This window comes from Cyprinodon tularosa, unplaced genomic scaffold (genome assembly GCF_016077235.1).
Source record: "Cyprinodon tularosa strain WSP-4 unplaced genomic scaffold, ASM1607723v1 ctg246, whole genome shotgun sequence".
Taxonomy (NCBI): Eukaryota; Metazoa; Chordata; class Actinopteri; order Cyprinodontiformes; family Cyprinodontidae; genus Cyprinodon; species Cyprinodon tularosa.
In genome coordinates this window covers 980312-1004646 of record NW_024038913.1, presented here as the reverse complement: position 1 = coordinate 1004646, position 24335 = coordinate 980312, and the positions used below count along the sequence as shown (strand labels likewise).

Sequence of the window (24335 nt, the reverse complement as noted above, 5' to 3'; positions counted from 1 at the left end):
CCAGCTTCCATGTCAGAGGATGAAGAGAGCTCATCCAACCAGTCACGGTCAGAGAAACAGGACAACGGAAAAACAGGCCGATCTCCAACATCTATAAACAAAGGTGTTGATGGCAGCAGCACAGCTGATATTTCTCTCCAGGGTGGTGTCACAGCCAAACAGGAACAGATGAGGTGAAGCTACTATGAGAAAAGGCAGCGAGAGGATAATGTCAGAGATTAAACTAACAGATTTTGCAGAGTGGAAGAATAGAGATAGAATGAAGCAAAATGATGAAATAGGGGCCCCTATGTTCTCGAGAAGTCTAAAGCCATGACAGCATAACTATAGAGATAGCTCAGGATAACCTGTAAGCTTTATCAAAAAAGAAAGTTTTAAGCCTACGCTTAAAAGTAGACAGGGTGTCTACCTCATGGACTAAAATTGATAGTTGGTTCCACAGGAGAGGAACCTGATATCTAAAAGATCTGTCTCCCATTCTACTTTTAGAAATTCTAGGAACCACTAGTAAACCTGCAGATTGGAAGCGAAGTACTCTGTTAGGAACATAAGGAACAATCAGATCTCTGATATAAGATGGAGCTTGGCCACTTAAGGCTTTATATATGATAAGGAGGATTTTAATGCATCTCTAAAAAGATTCATTCAGCATCCTGATATCTGGTGTAAAGCTGCAAGATGAGGACATGGCTGAAGTGTCCAAGCAGGGGGGTTCCATGTGTGTGCTGGCCCTTTAAGAGCGCGCTAACCCTGGGATTTGGGAGTGACGCGCATACGTGAGCTACTTTGTCCCTCTGTTTTCTTCGCTATGAAAAATATTTGGATTAACAAGAACAGCGTCTGCCAGCACAAGTTAAAATCGATTGGTTAGTTATGAAGCCGATTCAGATGCGTCATTAGAAGAAGCGCCAGCGGATCTTTCTGGTGATTTACTGATTGATCAAGTCGGGATTGTTTGTTTGCGGGCCGTCGGTCCTCTGATCTGCTGCTGCTGGGATAACTTTGGAAGAACTTCTTTGTATTCAACAAACAGCCTGGTGGAGATCATGGACTGGGGAACAGAACTTTGGGTGAGTTCATAATGAAAACTATAATCAGGATGATAAAAATGCACAGTTGGGTCTTTTTCTCTCACCCTGATGAATTTGCAGTAGAATAAAGTTTAATCAATGAGTCAAAATCTTTGCAAAATAAAGCCCATAAAAGCAACCCCCCCTTTCTTCTTGTTTTTTTTTTTTTTTTTGCAGATCTTCAATAAAAGTAGGCCTACTGCATTGCTTTGATTATTTCAGTCATAAGACATTTAAGGTCGTGTTCACGGTTTGGGGCAAAGCATGAAGATTGATTTCCTACAGTGTCAAAACTCATTTTGTCCTGCATGCGGGTGCTTAAACCGTATAAGGGATGTGTATTTTCTTTGTTTACATTTTGTCACACTTGGCTTCCATAGAGATGAAATCAGCTGCTGTGATGTGGCTTGGCAACAACACACATCACTGATAAGGTGCCCCTACCTGAGTGACATGATTTCAATATACTAAGGGGGGATCTGCACTTAAAAGAGCTTTGCGCAAGGTTAAACCAAACAAAGGTAGTGCAGCTTTGTGTTGGATATTAAGTCATTTTCTTAGAAGAAGTGAACGGATTGGCACCTGAACAAAACAAGCTTTGACACTTATGTTGTTAGGGAGCCTAGAAGTGGAGCATTGCAAAGAGGAGGGAAAGGAGGTTTTGGCCTCATTACTGTCTCCCTCCGGGTATGCACTCTCTTTTTCATCCCATGCAATGGTGCAAACAGCCTAATTAGTTATGCCCTACTTTGAAAAATTCAAACATAGTCCTGTTACACGGCAGAAAGTTTCTGCAGGTGCTTTAAGTTTATTCTGCACATAATATCTAAAGGAAAAGGTTGATATTTCATGCAAACTTAGAAAAAAACATATATTGTTTAATGTGGGTGCAACTATGTCTGCCTGATCATCATTGGTTTTGTTACTGTTTGGCTGCAGAGTCAAAGCGCAGGTCCAATCAGCCGTCTGGCATCTGTCTTCCTGATTGTTGTTAATCCGGTGGCTATTTTAAGGTACTAGTTGGTGCAGGGTCTGAGCTGTAGTTGTTAGTGAGTGCAGCTCCTGTGCTTCAGGTCTAGCTGGGCCATGCCCCTGATTTTCTGCAGGAATGAATGATTCAAGCCTGAAATATTTGTAGAAGCTTTAAGAAAGAAACATGGCTCCTCTCAGCATTGAATGGCTTTGATGCTAATTAGATATTTGTTTTGGTTCAGGAACATAGTGGCAACAGTTGCATTAGAGAGAAGATGATCACCTGCTGCATAATGCCTTGGCGTAACAATAAGAATTCAGAAAGTATCTGGAGCCTAACAAAAATATTTCATTTAAACTAAAATGCGAACACTACAAACAAAACCTGTTAAAGTTGCTTTACACAATCATTTCTGAATTTTAAAAAAGCTCTAACCACCCAAGCAAAGGCCTTTAAAGATAGTTTTGACTGCGGCTTTGGGATGCAAACAATATTCTGAGTGCTGTGGTTTTAAAAGACACCAATTAGGTGCCTTTACCTTTTTTTTCTAAACATAACAATAGTATTTTGAATTATGCGTCTATGAATAAACCTTCCTTTTTAAAGTTTGGATTAATCAAGGAAAAAAAGTTGTATATAGAGATGGTATTCCTATTTTATTAAAGAGAATCCAGGTCATTACTTGTAGGCTACTTTAATTGTTTGGATTCCTTTGAAATGTTTTGGGAATGCTGTTTGTGCTGTTGGGGCCAAAGAAGGGGAGTGGAAAAACATCTAGTAAAACTGCTGTTTTCTTCCATAATGTAAAAAGTCTCTAACAAAGAAAAAAAACCTCCTTTGTACTTCCTTGGGTCAAAGAATATTTCCTTAGAATATTTGTTAGAGTTTACATTAGCAGCCATGTAAAGTGAAAATCGATCAATGGTACAAATGACAAGTGTCAATTTAGAATGAGAGACAAAAAACATGGTTGGAAGCCTGAAATCAAATATGCAGTTGCTCATGTTAGATTTGCAGAGCTTTAAAGTTGGGGGTAGGGGTGTTCTCTCCATGCTGAGGTGCCTGTTTATCTAGGTTAGATTCCTCAAATGTGATTACTCTTATCAGGTTTGTTTTGTGAAACTGTTTTGCTTTTGTATGTAAATATGTAACAAGGCAGAAACATAAGAGGGTTTAAGGTCTATAGGCACACACTCCATCTTCATCCAGGACAGTTTTCTACTTCCTTTTCACTCTCTAATTTATGTTGTAGCACAAACTGAACCCAAGTCAGAAATCCAATATGCAAACAATATCCTAAGTCATGCAAACTACTTGTTTCAGGATTAACCAACAGTATACAACTTTTAATCTGCACTTTTGTTGTTGTGGTGAATGAGGGTAACTCATAAGTATCAATAAATGTCGTATTTCAAGATATACCCGAGAATCAAGCAGGAAAATTAGAGCCACATTCAGCTTTTTTCTTTGAATTGTAAATGTGACGCTTCCCTCATCTCTGGCATGGAGGTGGGAATAGCATTATTTGAAATGTTTTACAAACTTATTGGTTTACTGATTTAACTAGATGACATGAGCCACTTAAACTTAATAAACTGTTTTCATTTGAGTCTCAAAATATTTACGCTTGCAGTAAAATCCAAATACTCACAAACATCATTCTACTTATTTTATTGCAAGCTTTAAAGGACACGTTTAGGGAGAACAGGTTCTATATTGATACGAAGGAAAAAAATGTTTGGGTGTTCCTGTCTGAAAAATAAAGCGTATAACAAATTACAATTATTTATTTCTAAACTTAAAGCTAAAGATAACATGATTTATTATTTACTTTATTAGATTCACATTTAATCTTTTCAATAAATCGTCTAAATTTAAGAAGCCTGAAGATCTGGTTTTGTCATATTTAACAGAAATGCTGGAGATTCTGCACAGATAAAAAAAATATGTAAGCGATGGGCAATTATTCAAATAATGTAAAATAAAAGGCATCAGAAGACTCTTTGCAAAGAAAAAGAGTTGAAAAAATTAAAGGCCCGTTAAACAATTTTCAGCATTTTAATAAGCATAGAAAACATATTCTTTTTGGGAATTTTTTTTAATGCCTTTTGCATTTTATTGTAGCTTTGACTTAAAAGCTGTGAATATATGTGGCTATTGTAAGGTAAAAATATAATTGCTGATTACTTACAAACTTGTGATTTTAAACATATTCAAAAGAAATAAATCATTAAATGAAAAACCAGAAACTAAATAAACATAAATTTCAATTTAGTGAGCATAAAGTGTACAAAGCTTGACCCTTTTAATAGCCCATTAATTAGCTTTATAGTTCTCCTAAAAATTCTTATCTTTTTTAGTGATAATAGATAGTAGTTAAATAATTAGCATAAATTATTTAGCAGTTTTCCTGAGGAGGAGATTTAATTTTATTTAAATTTCCCTCAAGCTAAAGATTTAGCAAGTTTGAAAAAATAAAATGAAACAGATCTGGTAGAAAAATTAAAGTCTGTACAGGAAGGGAACAGTAAGGCCTGTTTTTAGTTGGCATTTGTGACCATATATTGATAGATTGATCTCAGCCCTTTTTAACTGCATGTATTATTAGCTCAAATATCTGTTATTTGAGGACCAGTCTAATTTGTTTTACCAATAGAGAACAAGGCCTGACATGTAAGGAATCCGTTTTTAACAGGCCCTGAGCTCAATCTAAAAGTCAGCTGCGGGGGAAGCCGTACAGTGAGGAAAGACGATCATCTCTCAACATTTTATAACTTGCCTGAGCTTGAAGGGGTCGTAGCATCTCTTACAAGGTGAAGCAGAGAATGAAAAGAAATCATCCGCCATCTTATATGATGGAACAGCAGGAAAGAATGGTGCTGTAAATGATAGAAAATTGTTCATCATACCTGACTGCTCTTCCCCATTTTAAGAGCATTCAAAACAATAACATGCAGACAAAATGCTTGTCGGGTTTAGTCTATTCCCTCCCATTCCAGATTCTTCTAGGTCAGGGCTGCCCCAGTCCAGTCCTTGAGCAATCCTGAATCTAACCGTTGAATTTTCTCAGCATTTATTCAGAACAGCAAAAACCTACTAATGAGGGGCACTGAAGAAGGGATGCATCTAGAAGCGGCAGAATAGTGGGCTTCGACTGACTGGACTTGGGCAGCCCTGTTCTTGTTGCTCTAAGTCTTTGAGAAACATAACAGCTGTGGTCTGAATTTCAGCTCAACTCTGAAACGTTCTTTTTCGTATTTGTCTTCCCGCTCCTTTTCTTAGGACCAATATGACATCATAGAGAAGCACACGCAGTCTGGTCTGGAGCTGGTGGAGAAGTATGTGAAGTTTGTCAAGGAGAGGACGGAGATTGAGCAAAGCTATGCCAAACAACTGAGGTACCCCTTCTCTCTCATACTGACCATCTCACATTTTTGTATGCAGCTCAAAGCAACTTGTGTTTGTGTTTAAATGTTTGCATGTTAGAAGCTTGTTTATGAAATGCTTGTTGGTCTTATGACTGCTCTGGGACAGATTCTAGCTTGTCCCTGAAACACTAGCCCAATTCTCCAGCTGCTGCATGCTTTCTGCCTCCCGTCTCTCTTTCTCTCCTTATTCTCGGCACTTTCTCACCCAGTTGTTTCCTCACACACACACATACACACACAAGCCCACATCTGTTGTAGTGCTGAGCTCTGCTGGAGAGGGGAGGAAGTGGGAGCAGACTGGCGCATGATAGAGTGGATGTGGTTAAAAGGATAGTGAAAGAAGGAAAAGCAGCAATTATTCATAATATATCTTTGTTTTGAATACAGTTCTGTTAAACAATTACAGTGGTAGCATAAGAGTGTCTTCTATCTTTTTTTAGTCATATCCCATTAAGTTTGTTGAATAACTTGGTTTTCCTTTTATATCCACACCTTCAGGAATCTTTCTAAGAAGTATAACCAAAAACGAAGCAGCAAAGATGAGCCAGACTGCAGGTAATTTCATTAAAAGTCCTTTTACTTTCTGTCAAATCTTTATGAGGAGTTACCCCGTTACCAGTGCTCTTCAGAAGATTGTTATGGACCAACGCTTGTGACACTTTAAATGCCCTCAGAAGGAAACAGGAATAAGGAAGTAACAAGCTCCTTATCATAACTTAGCTTGCCTGCAGAGTCTTTTGCAATTACCACTATCAGTGGTCCCATCTGCATGTCCTCATCTCTCCACCCTTTCCTTTCTCCCACATAACAGGCTATCCAGCTACCAGTCTTTTTTGGACATCCTGAATGAGATGAACGACTATGCAGGGCAGAGGGAGCTAATAGCCGAGAACATGATCATGAACATTTGCATTGATCTTACCAAGTACCTGCAGGAGCTCAAGCAGGAGCGAAAGACGGTGAGCTTGATATACAAAGTAAAAATTAAAAGTTCAGATATTTAGTCATTTCAGATTATGAATTTAGAATATCTACACAGTCCTGTGAAAATGCAGGATTAAAAAAAAAGGAGAGATATAATCTGAGAGTATAATCCCCCTGTTATGTGACATTAATTCTGTACAATTCGTCTGTAAGGCAGTGCTGTTATTGGTGCTGTTGCTTTGCAGTAAGAAAGACGTTCTGGTCTTTATATTGCTTGATGCAGAGTTCTTTCTGAATAAAGTTTGCATAGTCTCATCTGTGCATATGTTAGTTTTCTTTCAGTGCTCCAATTTTGTGTCCCCCCCCCCCCCCCATTGTCCAGAAACATGCAGATTAAGTGAAGTGGTCCCTTTTAATTTTAAAATGAACTTTGACCGGCACCCTATCAAAGGCCTTTTGCCGGACTTGTCCTTGAAAGAGGTCTGTCAGTCCCCATATCTCAACTCTGTATCATTTTGTAAACCTATGCTTGAACTCAATTAAACACCTTGAGGTTTGGAGTTTGAACAGAACTGTTCAGCCTTCATCTGAGTAAATGTCACCCCACAGCATGATGCTGCCACTGTTAAGTGGTTAAGGCCACTGATTTCATTCTAAAAGTTGGCAGTCGGGAGAAATGCATACATTCACATGCTGTTCAAAAAAGATGTGTGTACACATGTAACCACATACCTCTGCTCCATACATCCATACATAAATAAGTTTGCAAATTATTTACCCAGGGACTACGGATGGAAACTAGCTAACTTTGGTACAAGACATATCTTCTTTTAAGATTCATGCATTTTGTACACCGTTTCTGTTATAAATAAATTTAAGTCACAATGTGTCCAAATACCAATGACAATGGAGACTTTGTCTGCAGACCATGAGGGTAACCCAACAACTTCTTCAGTGACTCAAATCCCTCTAAAGATAAATAAAATGTTAGATCATTTCCGTTCCATCCATTTTAAATCCAAACTGTGCTTTTTAGCTTTGCATTGAGCTCAAAGCATAATGCTGATCATTGCAATATATAAGAAATTGATGTAAAGATGTGGATATGGCTCCCATATTTATATTAGGAAGACTGTGACCATCACACACAATATGATGCACTTTAAATCTTTAAAGCAATTCTGGGATGTTTCTTAATAAAAAAACCTTGCAGGAGTCATTGCTCATGGCGATTGCTTAAATTATGTTCCCAGCATCATCATCATCATCATCATCATCATCATCATCATCATCATCATCATCATCATCATAATAATAATAATAATATACAGGAGTCCTTTGATAAACTGCCAAAGTCCCACTTTTTTATATTGCACATCATAAATGGATGGAACGTTAATAACATAAAACCTGCTTTTTTTTTTCACTAGGCTTGATTCAGCCATAGTTCTGGATTTCATTTGGAAATCAGCACCACGCTGTATAGGAGAGGCATAGTTAAGGGGAATTTTTTATATATATGAGCAAAATATAGATGAGGCCGTTCCATATGGCTGGAAAGGGATGACTGTGAAACAGCCGACCTATAAGTCAGCCCCCTGTGAAAAGCTTAGGTGGCAAAGAATGCAGCTTGGTAAGCACTTGAACCGACACCGATGACACATGGCCACTCCTAGTTCCTGTATCACTGTGGCCAGTTTCAAGATGATTGCCCTGAGCAATTTTAACTGGTTAATAAGGCATCCATCATCATGTGCCACTAGGTCAGTAGGATCACTAAGCACATGTTCTATCTGAATTCTTCTATTGGCCACATCCTGCAGCAGTACTGAGGCTGTCAGCACCCTGCAAATGTATGTTCCTCTGTTCAGCTATTTATGAACATGTGTGATTGGTCTACAAAGAATGGGGCTCCTTTGAAAATGTACATGCATTTTATGGATGTTGGTGCACAGACTGATGTGCGTTTCCAAATGCATGTGACAGGAGGAGAGATGCATGTGAACTTTACATCTGACTAAGATCTTTGGTATCATTTTTGCATTCTGTTACTGTACAACAAAATGTGAGTCAGTGTTGTCAGTGAGGTTTAGGAGTTAAATGCATGAATAAAACTTTGACTACGATCCACATTGTGTTAAATGTAGTGATATTTCATTGTGTTTAGATGGGTTTTTGGACTTTAAGGCTGTGTTCATTGAATACGTTTTTGTGAGTGTCACCCCTTTTTAAGGCAGAAATATTTGTGAGGATTACAGCACATGTTTACGCAACATTCATTTTCATATGTGGCAAAGTTGTGCATGAAAGCCCTGCAAGGTTATAGTTTTTACACACAGTTTGCACATAAGGCATTTTACTTTAAAGTCCCCACATTTTGTTGGTAATGTGGGATAATAAAGTTAAAAGTGGTTAATTTTGTTTTATTTCCCATAAATCAGTGCATATTTGTAGTGGCCAGTTAAATCTGGTTTTACCTGAACACAGGCCTTCTCAAACAGCTCACTTATTCCTAATCACAGTCAGTTTGCTAAGCTATTCTTGCCTGTAAGTTGAATAGAAATATGTTTACTATATACTGTCCAGACATAGTGGTGTGTGCCCTCATGACCATATTAAGAAGTATTTTGACAAACCGTCAAAAGGGTTTTATAACACACTGTTGGTCTGGAATACAAAGCATGAGGGAGGATTAGAGAAAGTCGATGTGTGGAGGTTTCATTGCTGCTGCAGGAAAGGAGTTCAAGCGTCTCCTAAGGGAGATATGGTCTGTGCCGTGGTGTTCCATTTCTCAATGAGAAATGCTCTCTTTGTCACGTTAGACTGCTCAGTATTGCCACAAACAGACAATCGCTAAAGTTGCCTCCCGCAGACACACTGGTATTTGTTTTCTTGTCTGTTATGCTGTGTGGCTTTTTTATGTTATTGTTTATTCTGTGCTCTCCTCCATATCTCTATCTTTTTATTTATTTATTTTTTTAAATGTTTGCAGTATCTTTTGGAGGCCAAGAAGGCCCAGCAGAGTTTGGAGAGCACCTACAAGCAGCTTGACAATGTAAGTGTAGTTTTAATATTGAAAAATCTTCTGATGAATGTAACTGTGGCCTCGGGGTTAAAAGCAAAGACAAGCACAATCTTGTGAGTGAGTGGCTGGACAAGCAGCCCGGTCAGGCAGGTGACCTTATTTGTTTATAGTCAAAACAGGCAGAGTGGGAAGCAGCCTTATTTTAAGTTCTCATATTTGTACTATCAATCCAACTCCTGCGTAGCGCCACAGCACTCCTTCATATTAATCAGTAACTCTGGTAAACATCTGTGAAATCATTTGTTTTAGTAAAGCAGCCTAATCTCACAGTCAAAAAGTTAACAATCAAGAATTCAACATTTAGGGAAATGAAATAAAGTTCCCTGTAAGTACTTGTTATTCACTTGTATTAAAAAACTTTTTTAAAGGACTGGTGCCCCCGCTTCTTGCACCCATGCTGCTATTGATTAGTTATGTGTGTTTTGTCAGTCAGACAGCTTGTTTTTTTGTTTTATATTTTTAATTCCTGGGCCAGAAAAGTAAAAATGATCTTTAACTATTTTTCTTTGCACACCATCTGTCTTGCTGTGTATGAATGTTCATTTTACGTCTAGTAATCATTTATTCTTTTTTATTTGGAAATCTACTTTAGATCCATATCTAAGCTATACCAGATTTTTTTTTAAATGTTTTGTATTTCAAGGAATTCATCCAGCTCTATAGTCTGTACTGTAATCACCAATTATTCAGCGACTATACAGCCCTGCTCTGTATGTCTGTAATATATTTAATGATACGCTTTTGTGTACTTCAGCACAAAAAGGTAGTAGTTTGGTATAGAAACTTCCCAAAATACTACATGTAAGCAGATTTTCTTGTTAAAACAGCAATTGTCTGCCACAACCAACCGCTCTGAGATGGAAATAATACATTTTGTGTTTTATGTCTATGTATGCTATTAGCCTAAGGCAGAAGGATAATGATACTTTTAAAATATTTGCTTGTTTATCACAAGTCCTATCATTATCGCAACATTCAAAAACATTCGCATATCATAGATGATCAAAATTCCACTGCCACAGGCCTCGAAAAGCTTTACAGACATGTTCAATGGACTGACAAATCCAAACTCACTGTCAAACAATTCTGTTTGGGCTTTGCAATTCCTAGGAGAACTGTGAAGTTTGATGCAATGGGGATGATCATTTCAGAATGTTTTTTATTTTTTTTTTATTTTAAGAGTAAAAGAGAGACTTAATTCCTCACAATACTGCAACACATTTAGAACCATTTTATGCTCCTAACCTTGTAGGGACAGGTTGGAGATTAACTCTTTCTGATTTTTACACGACTCGCCACTGGACAAAAGAAGATCCATTAAAACCTAAATAGGCTGAACATGGATAGCCTTCCCACTTTGACCTCAAAGCTACAAAATACCTTTGGGATGAATTTGAATGGAGAATGTGAAGCAGGCATTCTCGTCCCACATTGATGTCTTATCAAAAATTCCCAAAGTAACACCGACACACATGGAAAAAACACATTTCTCAGTGTAGTTGAAGCTACATATGATGGAGTGACACAGCTCAGGGATTAAGAATAGCAGTTCATCATTAAGATCATCTATGTGTGAACATGAACAAAGAAATACAGCAACATGTTTAAATGTAGGTTTAGTTTTAGGTGTTTGGTGGGGGCATCATAACTGCAATTCAAGAATAGTAGGTGGTGACTTATTTTCAAATCCCTGTTCATTCTAATGCAATCTATCCAAAAAAATTACATTTGAAATAATTACATACAGTGAACATTTCTCCTGATTATAATAAAGGACAAATAGCTGTTTATTCAAAAACAGGAAGATATCATCGCACCTTTGTGCAGAAAGTAAAGATTTTTGTTTGTTTAATCTTATCTACAGAGTAAAAAGCGCTTTGAGAGAGAGTGGAGAGAAGCAGAGCGTGCGGCACAGTATGCAGAGAAGACAGATCAAGACATCAATGCCACTAAAGCCGACGTTGAAAAAGTAAGAACGACTGTAAAATACTATGTTTAAACATAATTAAAGTTGCACTTTATAACCTGTCTAGCTTCATCTGTGCTTTTTAGGCCAAACAGCAAGCTCACATGAGAGCATGTGTAGCAGAGGAATGCAAGAATGACTACGCTGCCCACCTTCAAAAGTACAACAAAGAGCAGAACCAGTTTTATTTTAATGATATGCCAATTATTTTCAATGTAAGTAGATCTGCTGCACACAGAGCTGACATCAGTTCCTTTGGAGTTTTAGCATAACTGTGGAGAAATAAGTGAGGATTGGGTAGCCAGATCTGAGAAAAACTGCAATTGAATCAAATGTATAACAGATACAAAAACTTGGTTTTAACTTGGAAGTGTTTCGTTGAAAGTTTTTTTTTTTTAGATATATATGCACTCCCTGTGCATATATATAAATATATATACCTGTCACTTTAAATAAGTGACAGGTATTTTCTTGAATTTCCAGATAACAGTCCATTGTGTATAAATGACTTTGATAAAAGAAATGTGTCTCATTTATTTTAAGATAGATTCAATGTGCTGAAATTTTTAATTACTATGTATGCATCATATTAACTAGAAAACTAGGTTTTGTGCTTATATTTTGCTTAGTCTTATGAAAATCAACAGTAACATAAAGGTCCTACTATTGAGAGTTTGATTTGAGAAAATGGGAAGCATCAAAAGTTCAACTTTAGTCAAATAATAGCGGGTATTTTTAATGTATTTATTCACCTTTTATGATATGGACTAAGCTGTGGAAGAGACATTTCTATTAACCCATTTTCTCCGATTCTTTTGCCTTTCTACATTTCATCTTTTAGAAGCTATAATATTGCTTGTGTGTGCTAAATATTGTCCAAGTATCTAAATAAATATTTGTGCTTCTGGTGTGAAAGGGAAGACAAAAAATTACCTGAACCCATTTAAAGGTTCTGAAAAAGGTTGAAGATTGTGTTCCAATATAAATATTGTATCTCAAGTAATGGTTTTATTATTTCTTTTTTTGTTGTATTTTCTAGAAATTGCAGGATTTGGATGAGAGGCGAATACAGAAGTTAGGACAAGGCTACATCTTGTTCTCAGAGACAGAAAAGCATGTGATGCCTATCATTGGCAAGTGCCTAGAAGGCATTACTAAAGCTGGCACTAATGTTAATGAGAAAAATGTGAGTTGGTTTTAGACACTGACCTTTTTATTCAGCAGGATGCATCCATTCAGTAGTTAGTTCTTGGAAATTATTATTCATAATGAATTGAGCTTTCTTCCATAAATAAGCATTAATCCAGCTTCTCTCCATAACCTCGTTTACTGCAGGACACAATGGTTATAATAGAGCAGAATAAGTCGGGATTTGAACGTCCTGGAGATCTGGAGTTTGAAGATTACAGCCAGGGCATTAATCGAGCCTCTTCTGACAGCAGCCTCAGTACACCTAAAGGCCCTCTGGACCTACTGGGGAAGAACAAAAGTAAAAACTTTTGGCTTTTCAAGAGGAGTAAGGTAGGACATTTTATTCTTACAAGCTGGCAGTGATATGATCTGACTTTGTAAGATTTGAATTAGTTTTATATTCCCTTCAATCTTTAATTTAAAAACACACACAAAAAAAAAAAAAATGTATCGATGTCTTCCATTATCAATGCATGGTTTCAAAGGTGAGTTTCTGTTACTTAAACTGATGGGTTATAAGAACTCAGTCATAGCTCCAAATGTCAAATCAAAGAACTTTCTTTATTCTGTTTTTGCCTTTAACTATGAAGAGGCTTTGATGGCTGATTTCAGCTGTTTGACACAAGGTTGTTAAAATTTCTGATCTGAGAAAGGGGAGAAAACGTCTGCTGCATAAAAGGAATAAACTGTCGCTCTTTTTCTTTTTAAGATCTGCTTTACACTCACTGGATTTTAGTGTTTGCCTCACTTTGCTGTGTGAGTTTGTACTTTTGGACTATGATCGATATGAGTCTGAGGTTGTCTAGTTTTCTTCTATTTTCTGTCAAGACCTTTGATTTCTCATCGCTGCGTCATCACTTGTTTTCTCATTCACCCACCACACATTACTGTATGTGTGCTGCAAAACTCCTTTGTTCCCTGCAGAATTTACAGCTGATATTGTGTTGTAGGTTCCCATCTAGTTTTGTTCGCAGCTCTTTTTATGTTGTGGATTTATGCTCAGACTTTAGGACTGTCTCCTTTGTCAGCACTCTGTTTGTGTAAGTCAATAAATCCCCTTTCCCTCCATTATTTACTTGCATTTAGACAGTTAAGTGCTGAGTTTAGGCTTTTAACGGGGATTCCTATTCACCGAGCACTGCTGCAGCATTCATGGTTCTTAAACTTATTCGCATTTCGTTAGATCAAATCATCACATTTTAAATTGTATTGTTTCTCATTAAATAAAAGTATTGAACAGTAGGGAAGCTGAAAGAAAACAATACACATCATTTCAAAATTCGACTGTATGTATGAATCCATTTTAATTCAATATTTCTCAATATTCATGATATCTGTTGCAACGAAAGGCTATTAAAATATACCAAGTAAACAAGCAAATGCAGCTTTTATGTTAAGGCCACATAGGTTTGTTAGAGATGAGTGAACTAACAGAATCTTGGAGTCCATTAAACACATCAGACATCTGACAGCTAAAAGTTTTTGAGAAGGTTTAATCACATCCCAAGCTTTAAACATCTGACAGAGAACTGTTCATTACAAACAGAGGCTCATGTTAACTAAAAGAGTCACAGAGATCTCTTCATAGAAGAAAACCTGTTGAGAGGACAACTGTTAGCACTACATTCAGCAAATTGATATTTATAGAATAGTGACAAGAAGGGGGCCATTGTGGGGGGAAAAAAAACATAAGAAGTTTCCTCTTCAGTATGCCACAAGCTACATCCCCATGCAAAACAGTATGGGGTGGAAAACCTGGCTCACAGTCACTTTCCTTTAGCAGGGTGAAATGGTTGGTGTTAATTGGGTGATAAATGAAGCTAAATAAATGGCAATCATCAAAGTAACTGATAGAGATTTGTGTTTTAAGAGGGACAAGAGCCCAAAGCATATTATTGCGTTAGACTGGCCTAGTCAAAGTCCAGCTCTAAATCCAACTGTTTCCAAATTGATGTTCACAGAAATTCAACATCCAACCTAAAAGAGTTTGAGATAAATGCATATTTATTTTGCACTAATTAGCACAGATGTCAATCTTTTATTCTGCAGTTTTTGCAGTTTCTGCAAGTCTCTAAAAGACTTGAAGATCAAACTGCAGTGAAAGGTGGTTAAACATACATATTTTGGAGACCAATAACTCAAAAACCACAAATTCTTTTCAATCTACTTCAGAATTACCCCTACCTTATTGCTATTGCCAATTATTGTATTTATTTATTGTTAATATAACTGTAATTGGATTAGCTTTGAGATGCGGTAAAGAAATGGATGTAAGTAAGAATCTTGATTTTTAAGGGTAGCCAGTACTTCTACTGAAGACAAATTCCCTTCTGAACAATAATGATGATTTATTCATTATATTGGTCTAAGAAAAAGAAAAAAAAAGAAAACATGAATATTTGATATTTTGATGTAAATGAAAGCTTCTGCAAGGTTCTGCAGTTTATATGACTACACAGGATGACTTCATCTTTTGAGTGTTTTAATATTGTAGCCGACTTCAGAAACTATGAAAATGTCCTGATCTCCAATGAAGCAAAACCAGAACTTTTAATAAGGCCTTAGAGGTTCAACAAGCATGAAAACAGCAGCTGCATTGCTTCCCTCTCACTTCCCCCCTTTTCTACAGACAAAGGTGAATGTTTAGTAAAGTAAAATATGTGGTTGAACCCCTGGATATAAATCAGGCAAATAATTTCTAATGAACTGACAGATTAATTTGTGACTCGGTTGTTCCTATAGAGTTTGTTTAAGGTATGAAATTACAGATTTAGGCTTCTGACTTTGGAGACTATGTACATCAGTTTTATGACTGGGCAGATGTAAAAATGTTGCCAAAACTGTTGTGTTCTAAATGTCTTTGCAAATGGAACGCCTTTGAGCACATTCACAGCCTTTATTTCTACAGGAAAATTGTTTTTCACATTGATACAGAACCTGTTTCCAGCTTTTCATAACCTGAGTCAGAATACTTGTTGGGAATAATAAACAAACTCAAAATGGTAATGTTGCTATTTTAGGATAATAGTTGACTTCTGGCTTGCCAGAACCAGGAAATCCTCCCAACAGCATGTTTAGTGAACCTGTAGTTATGGCAACACACACACACACACACACATTGCGGCTAAAAAATGTGAATACTTTCTCAACTCAAAAGCTCAGTATATGAATGCATGAGTCTCTTTTGTCTCATTATGAATATGCATAAACACTCCAGCACTTCTAGAAAATGCCTTTTTGCATGATTCTATCCCTGGCTGTGAGTGAATAAACTTCGACCATCCGACCACACATACACACACCCACACCCACCCACCGACGCACACACACACGTAACTCTACATTCTGGCTTCCTATAGGTCAATTTGCAGTCAGCATTTTGCTGTGCTTGTGGTTTCATAAACACGAGACCCAAACTACATTGAATTCTCCTCCCTGGGCCTCTACAAACACACTGGCTCTATTATCCTGCCCAGAACCTGGCATTATGTGCATCACAAAAAATGCTATGTGCCAACGTCACAATGAAGCTCAGTTTGTTATGATATGAAAACTCAATCAATTTATGTTTTTACATAGTTACATTTGTCTTTAAGAATCTATTTGGAGCACTGAGCAATTTACACTGCTATGAAACAGTAAGCTGTAATATTCCATACTGGTGCAATGGTTGGCTGACTGCTAACCAGCTAATGGCCCCCCTCCTCCAGTCCCAAAACTGAATGCTCCCTTCCTTCTTCCCCGCAGCGTTTTGCTTGTTCAGCACCTCTTCTTTTCTCTGCATGTCTTAGTGGCTGTGCTTTGCTTTGCACTCTTCCTGTCCTGTGTATGTGTGAGGCACAGAGCTCTGTGTCATCAGTCATGCCCTCCCAATTAGACCTTTAAAGTGTGAATAGGAGATTGGGTGTACTGGTTCGAATAAGCTCTTGTTTTATATCTGGGACTTAAGTTATTCTAATAACAGAGCTCCAGTAGTTAAAGCTCTATAACTTCAAGAAATATAGCACCAAAGAAGCAGACATTCGCATAATAACAGTCCTTTGCTTCTGGATTTCTGTGTTTACTCTTGGGATCTTGTCGCAGGGCAGTTTAGGCCTGTTTGAAGACTAGAAGCCATCAGCATACTGTGTAATTTAGCTAATGGACCCCACCCCACCTCCTTTCAGCTTAGATGTTGAGGTTTGTAGTTCACTCCTGCCAGGTCATCAGTTTAACCTCTCTCTCACAAAGGGCATTTGCTCTGCCTCTAAAATCTATATGTGCCATACCACTGTGGTAATTAAGTCAGCTATTTATAACCACTGAACTGTTTTACAAGCTGGTTTTTATTTATGTAGGTCATTTTCTAGAGGACCTACATTTATACTTGTTTTTTTGTTGTAACTCTGCACCTTGTTAACCAGCTGTTTACTTTTTCAGTATTTGTCACTTTTCATTAAAAATCTTTTCATTAAAATTACAGACTTCCAAACTCTGAGAAAGCTGTCATGTAAATAAACAGCTGTAAGCGGTTTCATCACAAAGCGGCAAATAAAGACACTGAAATGTTGGCCTTGAAATCTGTGACAACGCAGAGGTTTAGTCTCAGTGACCCGCCCCATGATCCTCACTGGGACTCGCTCCGCCCTGCAGCCTCACCTGGGGTTTGTTACCAGTGTTGGGCTAGAGTAGCACCAGTGTGGAGGCATCGCTGGTTTCTTACTGTGTCATTTTTGTGCTTCTGGTCATTCCATGCAAATTCGCAGTTCGTCAAATCCACATTTACTGCAGTACTCTCTATTTATGGATTCCCATAAATTTTTAGATTCAGACATTTTTAAGAAGTGGAAATCCTGTCCCCTGTTCTGACTGAATACAATAACAGTTAAAACGGCTTTTACAGTATATTTCAGGAGGAACAAATATTGCAAATAATGATATATCTTCCTTATTTTTCAATTTATTGCAATCTATGCTTGATATGGCTTATATGGTATATATTCTTTATTTTCTTAAGCAATATCTTTGATGACAAGCTTGTATGCTTGTTATTAACTATTTTCTCCACTTAACTTTGCAGTTTTGTTCTTTTTTCCCCTGCCTTTTAGGTGCTAGACAAGCCTTTTTTCCACTGGATTTCAGCTCAACAGCCTAAAGTGATTTTCTTTATATTAGCCCTGCACTACAAATTAAAGGCATTGTGTTTCTATCACTTTAAAAAGCAGGAGGCTACTCTGTTGTTTTGGTTCACCCAGAACATTATCTTTTTTTTGCATTAGAATCAGCTTGCACAACTGGGATCAGAACCACAAACGATGGGAGACGGTGTAAAGCATAGACTTCTGGAATTGTGTTTTATATTTATTTATTTTCATAGTTGGAAGAAAAAACAAAAAAACAAAACAAATGTATGTCGATATGAAATGGTTAACTACATGAGTGAGTAAATGGTTTATTTATAGATTCAAAATGAAGGCAGAAAATGAACTATCTGGGAATGAAAAGCTACATGAAAATTTGGTAAACGGGTTTCATTTACCCGGAGTTTACAGCCACTTTTGCAGAACTAGACTATTGCAGAACAAGCTATTACATCACTAAGCTCTGAGACTTGGTCATGTGGCACAAACCAGACATGATCAGGCTCTTGTTATTACATATTCAAAAACTTCAATGCTTTACAGCTCCAGACAGCTTTGTTTTTTTTTTTTTTAAGTTTCTAGAGTTTTCCTGATTGATTATCTTGCTGAAACGACAGTGAGTTGGCATGGAATGTCTTATTTGATTAGAACCAACGATGTATGTTCATGCTTTCATGCTTTTTGGGCTTGTGTGCAGGGTTTGTAATGTCTGCCAAGCATTGTGGTGTGCTGTAAGGTGTTGACGGTGTCTTTTTCTTTCCTTTGTCACCATTTTTGTGTGTGTTTGTCCTCCCTGCCCTCTCCCACATCTGTTTTATCCTCTTTTACCCCCTTCCTCCCTTTTACACCATTAAATACCTGCACACCTTATTTTTGGGTGCTGGTTCATTCGGTCTTGCCTGACCCTCAGCTCTCCCCCTCAACACACACTCCTTTTTCCACACCCCCTGCCCCTTCACCTCCAAACGGAGCCCCTTCCCCCAAGTTTGGCCGGGATCCTCTGTCGTACTGTTTGAAGGAGATCAATAAGACAGTCAAACCCAGAATCTCTTCATTCCGGACACTCAGGAGATCGGTGAGTGACAAGAGGAGATGATTGGGGTGTAAAGCATCCAGCACTTCTAATGATTTTGCCATAAACCTTTGCTCTTTGCTTCAACAAGAGATTCTTTATCACTAACAGAGTTTAGGCATGTCTCATAGAGTATATTGCTTGTATTTGTTTAAAGGAATTCCTGACATCATACAACCGTTTTTGAGGATACTTAAACAGGGAAACAATTAAGGTTACTGTGAGGCTTTCACTACAGATGTGCTGTTTCTTTTTCTTTCCCCCCAGAAATTTACCCCAGACAGGACCATGGTACTGTAACAATGTCATCAAACCTGGTGTGGGGGTCTCTGTTGTTTAACACCTGAAACACGTGGCCACTTTTTCTTGACGACAATTTTATCACAAAAGTGTTTCTCTTTACTAAAAATGTATTTGTGCCTAATGGTGATCCTAATATGAGGGAACATTTTTTTTTATTGGAGGTCGTGTTGAAAAGGTGGCCATCTGGTGGAGGAATGTGGTGACGCTTGTTGGCTCAGGTTTAAAATGCAGCAGTCACTTTACATTTTGGTCATGTCTGTGTTTTGCTTCTTTTAATCAAGTTATTTTGTTCTTTGCATTTTTTTTGTCTAAAAAAAGTCACATCACGCTCGGTGCAACTGTGTTATTGTTGGTAAATGGGGAGTGGATTCATGTCAAGCTCAGTAATGGGCTTTTTTTTTTTCAAATTGAAGTGTAAATTATCCAGAGGTGTCAGGTAACAAAGTACAAATACTTAAGCAGAAGTTTTGGTTATCTTTACTTTACTGCAGTAATTTTTTTTTAGACAACTTTTTACCTCTACTCCTTCTATTTTTTTTTGCAATTATCTCTACTTTCTACTCCTTACATTTTAAAAATAGACTTGTAAGTTTTATTTCATTTAAGGTCATTATCGTTATGGCCAGTAGGTATTAAACATTTTTTAATCTAGACAAATTCTCTGTGGTTGGACTCTGTGCTGCACCAAGTTGTTCTTCATCACATACTAAAATAAATAGTTTATCAAGATGATGCAAAGTTAAATTTGACACTGTTACCATTAGCTATAAAACTAAGAAAATTAAGTACATGGAATTTATAGTTTTACTTGTACCTTTGTGCATTCTCTTATCATTTCTAAACTATGTGTTGAGAAATTACATTTTTTGGAAATGCAGTATTGGTGCTTTGTATTGTATGTTTTTAATCAGGACCCAGGAAGAGTAGCTGTTTGCCATGGCAACAGCTAATAGGCATACTTAATAAAATGAAAACTTACAAAATTATGTTTCGGAATTGTAGAAAAATGGTTCTTTAATAGGTTAGTGCAGTAACCAGTATAATTTTTTGAGCTTCTCTCCTAAACATTTTTTCCTGCTTGACTTTTTTTTTAATACTTAGTACATAGTTTTAAAAAAGGTACTTATACACTTTTACTTGACTAAAAAGCTTAAGTTGATAGTCTAACTTCTACAAAAGTATTTTTAAACACTAGAATTTATAATAATACTTGAGTAATAAACTTTAATACTTTTGACACCTCTGGAATGATCTCAATAATTGACCTAAACGTTGTGCTAAACTGTAACCATAGGCGCGGCATTCCTTCTCACTCGTTTGTTTCCATTTTTAACAGGGATGGAAAGTTTATGAAGGTGTGAAATGTGGGTCGGAGTTCAGCGCTAACCCACCCTTCCTGTGACTTTTTTTTGGCAGCCTACAGTGACAGAGGACTTTAGCCATCTCCCCCCAGAGCAGCGCAGGAAGAGGTTACAGCAGAAACTAGAGGAGATTTCCAAAGAACTGCAGAAGGAAGCAGATCAGAGGTGTGTGGGTACATCTGCATGTACACTACAACTTTTTGCCCACTCGTAATCATTGTTGTTTAAACCTGCTGAAAGGACAAATTAGATATCCATGCAGTGTAACTAAGTCTTAGTCGCTTGTGTGATACAGACAAGGGCGATATGATTTTCACCAGAAGTCACTTTGCTTCCGCTTCCCCCCTCGTTCTTTTCCTCTTCCTTGTTTTCCTTCACAGTGAGGCACTCGGAAAGATGAAAGATGTTTATGAGAAAAATCCTCAAATGGGAGATCCAGCTATTCTTACAACCCAGATCAGTCAGACATCACAGAATATAGAGCGGCTCAGAGGAGAGCTTAATAAGTATGAGGTAATTCTCTGCCCTGTTCTTTATTCATTAGACAGAAGTTTCCTCTTACTAATTTATATCTAGGCTGCTGTATTGTGAGACGATGTAAATCAGCCATATAAGTGAAACTTAACAATAAGGATGTTTCTCCTTTTATTAGACTTGGCTGTCTGAGGCAGGGGTTCGGGGGGACACACTACGATATAGAGCTCACTCTGTTAACAATAACGGAGCTCATGAAGTGCTTAGGTAAGGGAAATTTTCTTTCATTAGATATGCATTTAAAAAAAAGTGTTGTTGTTCGATTTCGTATTTGATTTGGTTTTTCTTTTCCAGTCCTGATGGAGCTCATTCTGATGAAAGCACGCCTGATGCCTCACAAGCTATATATGCAGAGTTTGATGATGACTTTGAGGATGAGGAGCCAGCAAGTCCTATTGGAAAATGCACAGCAATGTATAACTTCCCTGGTATGTCCCATTTTATTTCATAATATCTATAATTGTTCTTTTCATTTTATGTTTAATTCTTCTTGTTCTTCTTCTTATTTTTTATTATTCACTTCTTTTTCCAGGATGTGTTTTTTCATTGGAATGGCAATAGGCTTCCTTACCCTCATTATAACCAACAACAGGCTGTCAATAGACCAGTGGACATTGTCCTAAAAAAGTATATATATTTTTTGTAGCAACAGCTGCCTTTTCTCAAGAGTAGCATTTTAGTCCATGTCCATCCACTTCTTTCATTGGGTTACTCACCCTCTCTTACAACCTTCATCGAGCATCTTAGGCATTGGTTCTAAGGTAAATGCAAGTACAAATGCAATGTTGATACTTTACCTTAGTGATTCCCAACCAGGAGTGCTCGTATCCCTAGTGGTGCATTGCAAGGGGTACATGAAAGTATTTAATTTCTTAGGTTACAAATTAAAATAAAAGATTAAAATTAAAATAGAAAATTAAAATAAAAAAATAAAATGTATATATATATGTATGGAAAATATAACAAACTTTTATCAACCAAAAAGTAAATTTTTTCTTGAGTTCACCAAGCAGAGGAACAGACTGGATGTAAAGAACAGTGTGGTATCAGCTGTTTTTCATACTGAGCTATCAGAGCTCTTCAAAGCTGCTCATGTGTCTTGATGAAAATGAAGTAAAACAAATTAATTCAGTCTGACTATAATTTTTGTTCTGTACTTTATTCCCAATTCCTCAAGTTTAAATGTTATTATAAGGGAGCTCCAGTTTTATAAATTCAGGTTTAGATTATAATTTTAATTTGTATTTATTTCGATTCCTTACTAACTTCCAGGCAACATATTTGTTGTTTTTTTATTTGAGTTGGAAATAATAAAATACCTATGAATTAAATGCTGAAATTAAAAGATTAAGTAAAATAGTTTTCATTTCATAATCATTTTATAATTGTACGTTCCACTTTTGGACAATCATTAATACTTTTAAATGAGAGAGATACTCATGGTAAGAAAAAATGCCCAAAGGGGAACACAGTCAAAAAATGTTGGAAAACACTGCTTTACAGGTACAACTTGCCCTATACCTGTAAAGTCTCAATGCTGGACATTCACATGGCATATTTTTGCATAGAATTATTTGAACAGATAAATATGACATGCTTGTTTCTTCTAAAGTCTGCCTGATTTCTCTACAAATTATTTAGCAAATTTGCTAGAAAATTATATTGACTAAAATGTAAATAAAAAATATAAAATCTACTATTTGAAGAAAGTAGTTTCAGTAAAAGGTTGAGAGTGATGAACATTTTTTTTATTAGCAGAGGTACAAAATAACTCAAGATCTTCTTACTCTAAGCTGTATGAAAAGGGAAAGTTTTAAGTCTGTTTTTAAAAGTAGTTTGTACTAGTAGTGCAGGGGTTAAGCATGCTATCCATGTAGTTAGACCGTATAGAGGACAATGGTTTGTTTTTCACTGTCTAACATTAAATTGGACTATAATAATAAAAAAAAAATGCATTTTGTGTTTCAGGTGCTAGTGAAGGAACAATTTCAATGGAGGAGGGAGAGGTGCTTGCTGTAGTGGAAGAAGATAAAGGGGATGGCTGGACCCGCGTCCGGAGGCAAAATGGAGATGAGGGCTACATACCTACTTCTTACGTCACCATCACACTAAACAAATGAGGGAGAAGGAGAAAATTGGACAATCATTTCAAAGCTGTTTCCACCACTGGTTGGAACAATTACAATCACTAAGCCATATCATCAATGAACAGTACATCCAAAAGTGCTATTTTTTTAATATTTTTTTTCGTGTACAGCGAGGCGTCCTATACATGCAGTTCATACTGCTGTGATCCAGTTTACCCACTACATAATCCTTAGTATAAATTCACTATAACATTCTTGCTCACCTCTTTGGGCAAATATTCTTATTAACACTTTTCTTGGTTAGGAAGAACAAATAGTTTTATTTTCATTTTTTGTGTGAAAAACTGATCCATGATGTAGAATCCAGATTATGTTTTACCTCCTTCAGTTCTCATCCGCCTCAAGAGTGTCCGTTTGGATCCATTTTGCCTACTCAAGATTGGTGCAAGAATCTTCAACATTTAACTTTCGGAAATTTGTCTCATGTAAAAAAAATAAAAATAGATAAAATGGAAATAATCTATACAGGAACTGTTTAAACTATACAGACAATCACATTCATATTCTCATCTATATTCAGTCATGCATCAGTAGCAAAGAAAATACAGCAGATGTTATTTTCTTACAGCAGCTGATAGAAACCTGCTGCTGTTTTCTTTTAATAAATATTGTACTAGAGATAATTTATTTCAAGTGTGTTTGAGTAAAAATGTTTATATTTGGAAAAAAAAAAGAAAACCTTTGTATTTAGGATATTCTGATGTTTATTTTTTTTTCTCCTTGCACAAAGAGTGGGACAGACTGTAGCCACAAAAGGGAGGAAAAATGTACACACAAAATGTTACATTAAGAATATTGTATTTATATAATATATATTTTAGCTATCACAACACCACTATTGTCTTATTAGCTTTTTAACTATACAAATAAAAATGTTTTGTCATAAAAAACACAGTAAGTTTTGATATTTTTGCTTTATACTTTTTATTTACTAAAAGTTCACAGGATGGTCCAAGATTTTTTTTTTCTGTAGCAAAGATCATTACTTACCTGCTTAAAATTATTGTCTCTTTGGTGCCTTTCAGATGAAAGCATTGTGTAAAAACCTGTTGAGGTCTTTTTTTTTTGTCTTTTTTTAAAACACTTAATTGTAAAACACATTTCAACAGTAGAAGTCATTATGTTCACTTTGAACTTGAAAAATAAACTAGTGAAACATAA

At 36.7% G+C, this 24335-nt stretch overlaps 1 protein-coding gene across 4 annotated transcripts; it reads left to right on the top strand.

Annotated features, from left to right (window-relative positions):
• The first annotated feature begins 744 nt into the window (after window positions 1-744).
• trip10a (thyroid hormone receptor interactor 10a) lies at window positions 745-24064 on the top strand. 4 transcript variants are annotated; one of them, XM_038287887.1, is made up of 16 exons: window positions 745-1070; window positions 5326-5441; window positions 5970-6026; window positions 6283-6430; window positions 9388-9450; window positions 11345-11449; window positions 11533-11661; window positions 12486-12632; window positions 12782-12967; window positions 18668-18832; window positions 19097-19120; window positions 20549-20658; window positions 20874-21006; window positions 21146-21234; window positions 21322-21455; window positions 22996-24064. In XM_038287887.1, exons 1-16 carry the CDS (start codon window positions 1047-1049, stop codon window positions 23145-23147), a joined length of 1782 nt encoding a protein of 593 aa, XP_038143815.1. In that variant the 5' UTR covers window positions 745-1046; the 3' UTR covers window positions 23148-24064. The 4 variants fall into 4 exon arrangements, with proteins under 4 accessions (XP_038143815.1, XP_038143817.1, XP_038143816.1 ...); XM_038287889.1 differs by lacking the exon at window positions 18668-18832; XM_038287888.1 differs by lacking the exon at window positions 19097-19120 and having other exon boundaries at window positions 746-1070.
• The last annotated feature ends 271 nt before the right edge of the window (window positions 24065-24335 follow it).

Coding starts and splice junctions, on each gene's coding strand:
- trip10a (XM_038287887.1), top strand. CDS start 1,047: ATGGACTGGGGAACAGAACTTTGG. Junction 5,442..5,969: donor AGCTATGCCAAACAACTGAG/GTACCCCTTCTC, acceptor CCACACCTTCAG/GAATCTTTCTAAGAAGTATA. Junction 12,633..12,781: donor CTAATGTTAATGAGAAAAAT/GTGAGTTGGTTT, acceptor CGTTTACTGCAG/GACACAATGGTTATAATAGA.